The 11435-nt window shown below is 37.1% G+C and overlaps 1 protein-coding gene across 1 annotated transcript in view; it reads left to right on the top strand.

The window, feature by feature from the left end:
* Window positions 1-11199, top strand: part of LOC132235879 (ankyrin repeat domain-containing protein 36C-like) — a 67558-nt gene extending 56359 nt beyond the window's left edge. The window contains exons 8-11 of the mRNA XM_059699017.1: window positions 7954-8068; window positions 8231-8404; window positions 9624-9721; window positions 11085-11199. Of these exons, the coding sequence (XP_059555000.1) occupies window positions 7954-8068; window positions 8231-8404; window positions 9624-9721; window positions 11085-11199 (502 nt within the window). The remainder of the gene's footprint in view (window positions 1-7953; window positions 8069-8230; window positions 8405-9623; window positions 9722-11084) is intronic.
* Window positions 11200-11435: the final 236 nt, after the last annotated feature.

The raw sequence follows: 11435 nt of genomic DNA on the forward strand, positions 1-11435 counted from the left end.
TTGGCTCTAGCTCTGAGGCCTCAGCTGCTGAAAACAGGTATCTGGTTTGTTTCAGTTCTATAATCGAAAATCTGTATCAACTCCAGCTTTGAGATCCCAGGTCTCTGAAAGCTGGTTTCTGGGGTTTTGTTTAGCTTCTATATTTGTTACAATGTTTTTTAAACTGCAAGCTCAGAGGCCGGCAAGGCAGGCGGGGTATGTTGCAGTCCTCCGTCACTGAAGCAAGCAAGCCTCATGTTCAGTTTAAGCTGCCTGGCTGCCCACCGCCATCTTGGCTGGCAGTTAATTTGCATATCACCCTAATTAGCGGTCGTACGCCAATAACCATGTTTCTCATTTATTAGATAGGATTGCATCTTCTTTATTCATTTATCTATATAGGGACACATAGTGTGATTATATATCTTGGCTATTGTAAACAATGGTGCAGTGAACATAGGGGTGTGGATTTCTTCTCAAATTCCTGTTCATGTATTTTTTGGATAAATATACAGAAGTGGAATGGCAGTTCCATTTCCAGCTTTTTTGTAGAATTTCCATGCTGTTTTCTACAAAGACTGTACCATTGACAATCATGTGAATAGTACACAAAGGTTTCCTTTTTCTTCATATCCTCACCAACACTTGTTATTTATTTTTATTTTGATGACAGCCATTCTGAGAGGAGTGAGCTGGCACTTCATTTTGGCTTTCATTTGCATTTCCTGATTAGTGATGTTGAGATATGTGCTTCCTTTAATTTTTTTAAAAATATGTTTCTATTGATATTTAGTGAGAGAAGAGAGGAAAGGGAGCAAGAGATGGAAATGCCAAGAGAACAATCACATTGCTCAGCTGCCTCCTGCCCACCCATACTGGGCATCCAGCCTACAACCTGGGCATATGCTCTAAATGGAATCCGACCAGCCATCTCTTGGTGCATGGGATGACTCTCAATCCACTGAATCACACTGGCGTGGCCTATATGTTTCTTTTAATTTGGAAGAAAACTGATTGCCTTGCATTTGACTTCCCCTTCCTAACATATTATAGGCTTGGGTTACATCACATAGTCGTTCCTAAACCAGTGAGTGTTAAACTAGTTACTGTGATGAGCTCAGTATAATTATTTCTCTTCTTGGAGCTTGGGAGATACCACCTTCATTATGAAGCATGACAGTGAATGTCCAAATAGAGTTGTGGTTTTCCAGGAAGTGTGGAGTCTGAGGTAGGGAGCCAGCATATTTACTGCAGGGATTCATTGTAGTTTTGAGCAGAAGTGTAACAAGACTGGATTTGATTAAGGCCCTCTGGTTGTGATATGAAGTAGGTATCAGCAAGATTTGCCTGTACAGGGTCTAATTTTAGGCCATGTGGTCCGTCATATCTACTCAAGCCAGCCATTGTACTTTGAGAGCCGTACTAGACAATCTTTAAGTGAACAGGCATGACTGTGTTCCATTGAGACATTTCTTTACAAAACCTGATGGCAGCTCGTATTTGGCATGTGGTCCTTCATTTCCTGAGTCACCCCCCCATGTAAATGATAAATGAAAGGAAAACACATAAGGAGACTGGGAAACAAAGGAAGATTTTGCCTCCTTGGGCTAGCATCAGTCTACTTTGAAGTTTTACTTATCCATGCAGAAATGAATCATAAAGTTCAAGTTATTCCATTTAAAATGTCATTGTTTATCTAGGTCTATGCCTTTCTCATTTTTCTGTTCAAAAATATTCTTTATTAATTCAAGAGGGAACAATAATGGTGGGATTTTCCCCCAGTGAGAGCCATCTGTTAAGAGCCATTGTTTCCATACCTGTTGAGTTTGGTGGAATATCCATGGATATCCCTACATTCTGGGTAATATTTCTTTGAATTTTTGACTTGTCCTGCCAACAACTGCCTTTAATGAGCAAGCCATGCTTTCAGTTTTATAAGAAATTAAGAAAAGGATTGAGAGGAAATAGAAAGAACTCTGCAAGCACTAGAACAGAATTACATGACATGGGATAATTATGGTTTTTCTGTAGCTATCCCAGTTATTTAACTCATAACTACTATTGCAAAAAGGATTAAAGCCTGCTTATTTGGAGAAAATTGTCTGTATGGGGGCAATGTTTTTGAGAGGAACTTCTATATTGCAGGATATGTTGCCAATCATTTAGATTCTGTATCTTCTATTCTGAGTAAATATGATTGCTGCTTGTTTAACATTGTTTTCTGACATTAATGTTTTATGTATCCCTTTCATGCCTTTATTTCCATAGTTACTGATCTGCAGAAATCTCTAAAACAAGCTTGGAACAAAAGAAAATCAAAGAAAGGTATTCTATGAAATCAAGTTCTGACTATAATCTTGTATCAACCCAAATATAAAAACTTGCATAATGAAATTGTGTGAGAGGTTCCTAAACCCTCACCAAAGTTTGCTTTTAACTAGAATGATTCACGGGACTCAGCATATAGTCATGCTCCTACCTGAGATTTATTACAGTGAAAGGACAAAAGCAAAATCAGTCCAGTGAACAGGTTTGTGTGACAAAGTGTGAGGGACACCAGGCACAAGCTTCCAAGAGTCCTCTCCCTGTGGAATTACCAGGATGTGCTTAATTATTCCAGTGTCAAATTTTCACCACACACATGAAATGTGTAATCTACATGTCTTCTTATACTCAGTGTCAAGGTTTTCATGGCACGCTACTCACATCAGCATCTTCCCCATACTATGTACCAGAATTCTAGATTCCCAGAAGGAAAACAAGTGTTCAGCATGAGCCTCATTGCTTGTGCCATTCTTTGGGCACTGGGGGCCACTCTTATCAGATAGGGAAAGGTGGGGACCCCCTCCCCAGATTCAAGTTTTCAGACACCAATGAAAGGGTAGCCATTTAAGCAGGACATTCTAAGGATAACAATCTTAGGCCTGCTGCATGAAATGTTTCAGCACAGCAGAATGGCCCTCACTGAATTTTTGGCATTGACCTACTTTTTTTTTTTAAAGCCAGTAATATAATAATATAACATGGTACTGGTTTCTGTCGCATGATGCATAAATGCTTGCATTGCTGGTTCTTTTTCTGACTCTTGTTGAGTATTTAACAGGTATTTGTACATAAATTACTAGGGCAATATTAGGCAATTATCAGCTTTCTTCTCCCCAATTAATGTTTCAAAATAATTTCAGATAAAATTATCATAATGATATCTGATTTGAAATTATAATATAACGTATCTTTCAATTACATGGATGATTCATTTTGGTTTATGTTGCACTTAATCCCTGCTTGTAATTATAAAGCAAGATAGTCAATCATATTTATCAGTTATTTTCTTTCCCTAGTATATGGTTAAAACTCTTGGCTTTATTTATGTCTTTTCAAATGGCTACCTAAATTCTGAGGATAATACCCATATTCTGATACTTTGATCTTTATATTAATTTACAAGGTGACTGTGTCTTGAAAATAGAATAAATATGTTGACAAATGTTAATAGCATGTTTCACAGAAGCTGTAAAAATTTAAGAAGTCAGTTTTAGAGCGGGTTTAGGTGCACAGCATAAAGGAGGAGAATGTGCAGAGACTTCCCATCAACCCCACATCCCCTACACACAGCCTTGCTCATTTTTCCCCCTGCACCAGAGAGGCACTTTTGATGAACCTGCATTGACCCATCATTATCAACCAAAGTCCATAGTTTACATTAAGATTCTCTCTTGGTGTACATTTTAGGGCTTCTGACAAATGTTCGATGGCAGCAATCCACCATTAAGATTATCACATAGAATCATCTCATTGCCCTAAAATCCTCTGTGTTCTGCTTATTTATTCTCCCCCTTCTCTCTTGGCCCTGGAAACCACTGATCTTTTTACTGTCTCCATAGTTTTGCCTTTCTTGTTTTATATTTGGAATCATACAGTGGGTATCTTTTTAATTGTTTAAAACATTCAAATGTCAAGGAAATTGGCTGTAGTTTTCCAAGACGTTCTTTGTCCTTTCTGGCTTGTTGTTGTTCATCAGCATAGGCTCTGATGACACATGCCATACAGGCAGAACAAGCTTGATTTCTACAGGCATTTGCCACCTGCTGGGCAGGGTTGAGAAAAATGACCTCATGCACTACTGCAGAGCCCTCACTGTCTTTATACAACTGGAATCACAGCCTTTTCTACTTGTCTTGCAATTACAAAAGGTTCCAGAATGTATCTGTTCCTTATGTTTTGAAGGGCTGCGAAGTGTAGTGCCTGGCAACCAAGCTTTTTTTGTGATAGAGTGTTTCATCCTAAACTAGCAAGTCTTTACAAAAGAACTGGAGAAGTTGAATTGTGTTATGGAAAAATAAGTACACTCTGCTAAACCTTCCGAGTGAAAGGAGTCCAGAAAATTCATGCCATATAAGTTTGATGCTGTTAGTTTATGTTTCTGCTTCTACTATCCATACCGTTTTCTGTCAGCCTAATGGGGTTTGTTTGAGATTATGTTCATTGTAAATATCAGATCCCATTCTTTCTTTCTTGCATTTGATATATTTAAAAAGAGAAAGTAAGTGTTCTTAATGTATTAATGACCAACCAATAATATGATTAATATTTCCTCTGGTGTATGGTGTGTGGTTCCAAAGGAATACTTTTTTTTTAATATATTTTATTGATTTTTTACAGAGAGGAAGGGAGAGAGATAGAGAGTTAGAAACATCGATGAGAGAGAAACATCGATCAGCCGCCTCCTGCCCGTCTCCTACTGGGGATGTGCCCGCAACCCAGGTACATGCCCTTGACCAGAATCGAACCTAGGACCTTTCAGTCCGCAGGCCGACGCTCTATCCACTGAGCCAAACCGGTTTCGGCCAAAGGAATACTTTCTAACAAAGCATTACTCAGGTACTTTTAATGTCCCATATTTGTTTTTATTGTTTTAAAATGTATTTTACTTTTTTCTTTAATAGTACGTGAGAGAACTGAAGAAGAGGCCTTATTCAGGTAGGACTTTGTGGATTTGTAAAAACAATATATTACCTACAGGAATGCAGAGAAAATAAACTAACAGTTGTAGAGTAGTCTACTATTCGCTAGACCCTATATTATGTAACTAAGCCATATTATATAGTCATCACAATAACTTTCAAAGTAGCTTTCCTATTGTAATAATTAGGCAAATTTTTATTAATGAGGTAACTGTGGTTCAGGGAGGTAGGTTGTTTGACACCTGATTCTGTAGTTAGCGAGTGACCACCTTTTTGACTTCCAAATCTATTCTGTTGTCCCTCAACATATCTGATAAATTCCTGCGTAGCACTGGCTTGAGATACAGATGCGAATCAGATGAACTCACAAAGTAAATCTGACTGTGTGTTAACTCGGATTCAGAGTTTATCTAAGAGGCCTAGTTAGTCCAAGCACTTAGGTTACTATTCTTGACAATTGTAGTGGCAGCAGTAAATAGAATCTTTTTCTTCCCGCTAAAGCTTTTGGGATCCTTATCAGTTAGGTATGGTCAGTCAACAAAAGCGTTTACCTAGACAAGGCCTGGTGAGGTTAAAGTGACTTTTTTATCTGTAAGTAGAGAAAATCTATGTATAAACCACTTATCTTAATTAAATTTGGCATGTACTTAGAGGATATCTCTAATTGTTTTCTCTATTTATTGTCTTCCCACACTAGTTTTCTTTTCAGGCTTGTACCTTTGCCTACTTGTGTGAGGTTTATTTCCTTTGTTGATATACGCTTTCTTTCCTATCCCATGACTTCTTGACTTTAAAAATTCTTATTCTCTACTTTTCTGGGTGTTTCTTTCATTGTGTAATTTTTTTTCCAATTCTGCTTGCTATTGTGTTCTCCAGTTTTCTATAGACACAATCAAAGGCACATAGAATTTCAAGAATTTAAGAAAGCCTAGAAATTAATTAAACACAATTCCCTCTAGCTCTTCAACCATTGTTTAATGACCTGGCCAAGTGGAGTATTAGAAATTCAAAGAGTTTAAAATGATCTATTGGGTTATAGTAAATGGTGGAACTGACTCATAAATTCAGGTTGATGAGTGTAACAGTCTTCCTTCTTTATCTTTCTGCCGCTGAGTTTCATAATAAAAATATGGAGAGTGGGTAAGAAGAAGAAGAAGACGAAAAGTTATAAATATAAAGTATATATATATATATATACTGGAAGACCAATGCACAGAATTTATGAAAGAGTAGGCCTCCGCAGCCATGGCAGCATCCTGGATCCCTCCCTTGCAGCCTTGGAGGCTGCCTGGATCCTGAGGCTACAGCCAGCCCGTCTTCGTCTGGAGGTTGTCCAGAAGGATGTCCAGAAGAACGTTTGGTCTAATTAGCATGTTATGCTTTTATTATTATAAGTTGTCAATTGAATCTAAAAATCTAAATAAATGAACAAGAAATCTAATGAACAACAACAAAAACAAAACGATGAATAAAATAGTACCAGAGTCATGGAAACATGGAATAGACTTTTGTATGTCAGAGACAAGGGGAACAGAGGGGCAGAAAAATATTAACCTAATATTTTACCTAAGGACACAGACAATAGGGTGTTGAAGGCCTGGGGTAGGGCAGGATCCAGGTGGAGGGTGACAATATGGGGAAAAAAAGTTGGACATCTGTAATACTCTCAACCATAAATTTTCCTTTAAATGAGAGAAAATATAAAGGATTATTATTAATGCTGATGGGTTTTTTTAATCTATAAAGATTTATTTAAAAATATTGAACTCTTCCACTATGTGTATGCATTCTCTCAATCCATGTTTACATGAAGTATAACCTGCATACTTATTATGTAGCAGAAATATACTACTCAGGACCCTTTCCCTCTAAATCAGGCCCTTTCATCCTTACAAATTCATGTTGCCCAATATGAGCAAAATGAGAAGTTCATAATTGAAATATTAGGACATCATCAGGTTGAAGCTTTTTCTCCCTGCTTCCAAACCAAACTATTTCTGAAAGTAGGAAATTGTAAACGATAAACTTTAACTGGCCTTTTGTTAATGTATAATAGTAATAAATACTAATATTGATCATTGGGAACCACCGTTTTCCCTACAACCTAAAAATCTAAATATTGAACAAAATGAGCCACTTAAATATTTGAATTCTGACCATCCTTTGAGTTAAATTTTCTTGCAAAAGCAAAGCACGAATTACCTTTAAAAATTTTCTTGATTTCCTTTTGTGCCCTCTTTACCCCCATAAAGCTATTAAGTATTAATATGAATTTAAATGAAAACATTTGACAAAACTGCGAGAGGAATGTTACGGTTAGGAATATTTCACTTAATGTAAGGTACCATGGATGCTAGATTGTCAGTATTTTTTGTATTACTTAATTTTTTAAATGCTGCCAATAATGGTTGTAAGACATTCTGAATTAAAAATTGGATTCCAATGTCAGCTATGTTAAATTGTGAGAAAATAAGCATTTTAGAAGCATTGAAATACTATGTTCTTTCTGATTCTTATAGACAGTCTGCAAAGTAGGTCTGATGATATCGTTTTACTTAATTGATATGTTGTTTTTGTAAATTGTTAGTAATAATAATGATGATGATACTGATATTATCTAACAATTATTGAGTTATTTTTTTCTGGGCTAAGAACTGTACTAAACACTTTGCATAGATTCTGGTGTCCTGTGAGATGCCTACTATCTTCATCCCCATTCTGTTGAAGAGAAAATTGAGGCACAGAAAGGCCAAGTGATATCTGATATGTGACAGTTAAAATAGGATCGTAACCAAGTGAGCTGATTCGCTAGGTCATCCTGTCTCAATTCAAATAGGATTCTCTTTACTAATGTGTTGAGTAACAAGAACTAATAAATACTGTACTGTCTCCTGAAGAAACTGAAATATTTATTTTGAAGGCATAAGGAGAATGTTTACATGAACATGGACAATTGTATGCTTTCATGTAGTGCACTCTAAGTTCCTAAGGAGTCCTCTCACTTTCATAGGCATGCTCTGAAGGTGGCCTGTTACAAGGGCCATAAAAGAGTGGTGAGTCAGTTAGCACGCAGACGTCGCCTATTGGATCTCTGTGATACTGAAAATAAAACAGCTTTAATTCACGTATGTATTAGCCAACCATGTCAACTTGAATTGGGTTTTAATTTAATTACTTAGAATAACAATGTGTTTATCTCATTTAACTAGAAGCCATCGGTGAAAATTGTGGCATGTTACTTTGCATTCCTAAAACTTATCATCTATTTTTTGCCATAATACTGACAGGCCATTCAGTATGAGCAAGAAGAATGTGCTGCTATTCTACTAGAGCATGGTGCCGATCCAAATGTAATCGACATCCATGGCAACACTGCTCTTCACTATGCTGTCCTTAGTGAAAACACAACTATCGTGGAAAAGCTAGTTTCCTGTATGGCAAATCTGGAAGTGAGAAACAAGGTATACATCAAGTAACTGTATTTACAAAATGTTTGAAATACATGTTTTTACTTCTGTTTAAAGCCTTTTCTTAAAAAAAATGTATGTTTTATTGACTTTAAGGAGAAATCAAAGGAGGCTTATATAAAAATAAAAATGATGACAGAGAATCAACCATTGGCTGCCTCCTGCACACCCCCGTTGGGGAATCCAGCCCACAAGCCCTACATGTGCCTCCTGGTTCAAGAGTCAACACTCAACTGCTGAGCCACCCAAGCTGGGAACAAGCATTTTCTTTCTCACATACATAAACTGAATACAATACATTAGGCTGTGTCACCGTGGAAACAACTCCAAAGCCCAGTCTGGAAGGGCTGGAGAAATGTGGTGTCCATGGAAGGGGCAAAACTTTGCCTCCCAGCTACCCTTCCACCCCAGAAGGAAGAACTTCCTGTTAGGGCCTGGGAGTCGGTGATAGGCTGAGAGCCCACAAAGGACTGAAGGCCAGGGGTGTTCAAGTGATGGTGGGGACTGGTTGCTATGCTGACAGGGGCTAAGGAAATGGGTGCTGCTGGGGATGGGTGGGAAGAGGAGAACTAATACCCAGCAAGGGGAGCTGGGTGAGTGCAAGTGGGAAGTGGAGGTTCCAGTCCACAGGCAACATGATGACAACAGTATACCAGGATAGATAGTAAGACAGGAACTTAGAATCTTGGAACCAGCACTGTAAATCTCTGAGGTGAGTTTTGGGGAATGATATTAGAGGTAATCTGTTGAAGATGGAGTGGAGGACATTAACTTTAAAGGGAAGAAGGGGCCAGTGATTGTTCAGAGGTGAGAAGAAATGGGCTGCTAGTATTATTTTTTCCCTCATCAACGCATATTTTTTCCCATTGATTTTTGAGAGAATTGAAGGGAGTGAAAGAGAGAAAGAGAGGGAGAAAGAGGGAGATAGACAGAAAGGAACACCAGTGTGTGGGTGACTCCCCATAGGCCCAGGCCAGGGTTGGTTATCAAGCCTGCTATCTGAGAACGTGCTCTTTAATGGGTATTAAACCTGAACACTTCAATGTGCAGTCCAATGGTCTAACCACTGAGAACATGAGCCAGAGCAAAAGGGGATGCTTTTTATTTACTTCCTATAGTATATGTTTAAGTTCAGAGGATCTTTTTAAATTCAAATATTCAGTTTGGATACATGTAATTTTATGTATTATAAATTGTTTCTTCTGCTCTACAGGATGACTTCACACCACTTTCACTTGCCAAACATGAAAACAAGGAAAAAATGGTGGAATTTTTAGTAACTAGAGGTTTGAAAGATCATCAGGTGGAAGGGTACAATTGTTCATTCTTTTATTTTTTATTCATAGAGTACATTTGTTAAAACTGGGGACAGTGAAACAAGCAAGGCCTTAGGATAGAAGAAACAAGTGTTAGTTGGAAACATTCTAAGGTGTCAGAGAGGTCAAATAATGCTGCAGAAAAAGACCAGACATTCCTTCCTCCCTTGTCACCAGTTCTGTTCCCGGGTTCACCTTAAATCCTATAGAGCATCTTTGTTTAGATAGTGGAAGGCCCCACATTGCCTTTCCCAGTGCAGTAGGCATCAGCTTGCCTGAGAATCCAAAATTGAGGTTGGCCTCTCAAGTGATCTCTTTTCCATAACAATGAAACACTCCCAAGTGAGTTGAATTTCCTCAGGTTTCAAAATATTTTAAATTGTGTCTCAGATGGAAGCCAATCAACAGAACGCTCTGATTCAAAAGTAAATTATCGGTCCTAACAATTGCTATGTGTGCGTGACCCATCAGTATCCATGTGTGACAAGTAGGATTCTATCTTCCAAGCCAATGGGGAGAGGACAGGGAGATTAAGCATCGTTTTCATGTCATAAAGATCTGCTGGTTCACAGTTTGAGGAGGAAGAGAAGGGATAGTAGTAGTCCAGGCCAGGTCCTGTCTTCTATTAATTTTCTATCATTCACATGATTCAAAACAAAACTAAGGGAGCATTTTGCTATCTGAGTTCAGGAGGTAATATATTTGTACATAGATTTAGTTGCAAGTTATACAGTAACTGAGATACCCTGAATCACAAAACACAAAGAAAGGCAGGTAATAACCAAAATTAATAGCATTTTCAGAAAACGGCAACATTTGAATTTTAGAAACTATGAAAAACCCACATTAGGGTTTTTTTGGGATTCCAACACAGTTTCAACAAATCGAGTTCAATAACAGATTTTTCCTTTTCCTTACTGTTTCTCTGAGCACCTCTTTTTGATGTGTTCTTTCAGTTCAATCTCCTAGAAACCTTCTAAAGTAAGGCAGTTAGATTTTTATTTTGTAGATGAGGACCATGAGCCACAGAAAAATGACTTGTTTGAGAAGAAATAGCTATATTGATAGAACTAGGAAGTCTGAGTTCAAGAGACTTGTCATTATGTCAAGCTAACTCTAATTAATTCACAGAACTAGACTGCCTTCAAATCATGACTCTTTTATGCGACATTTCTTTAAAAATTACATGTTCATAAAATGTTTGTAGAACTTAAAAATTTGAAGTGTGTTGTATAATTAATGTTTTGATATTAACTCTGATATTCTCTGAAATATGCTAAGAATTTACAATATTTGGGAAATATTTTTATATTTGTATTACGATGGTAATATCATTTATCACCATTTTTTATTCACAGCAACCAACAATCGACTAATGAAAATAAAGAAGAACGAAGTCCTATGAAATCTTCTGACAGTAACAATCTTGGTAAGACTTCTGATAGTGAATTACTCTTGTTGGCCCTACCATAAATGAATTTAGTGTAAGGAAATTTTGATAATGAAGGAGCAATAAAAAACAAACAATGTGTAAGTTTCATGTGAATGTTTATTGTATTCAGTATTATTGAAAAAAATTAAGTTTAGGTAATGTTAAAATCTGGGTCAATATTGTTTGAAAAGTTCATTTATTTAGTACTGATCCGTAAAATCCTATGTGATATTTTTATGTAAAAAAGAAAAAAATATTTTAAGTTAGGATGTCGTAT

The sequence above is a fragment of the Myotis daubentonii genome, chromosome 1, assembly GCF_963259705.1.
Source record: "Myotis daubentonii chromosome 1, mMyoDau2.1, whole genome shotgun sequence".
Taxonomy (NCBI): Eukaryota; Metazoa; Chordata; class Mammalia; order Chiroptera; family Vespertilionidae; genus Myotis; species Myotis daubentonii.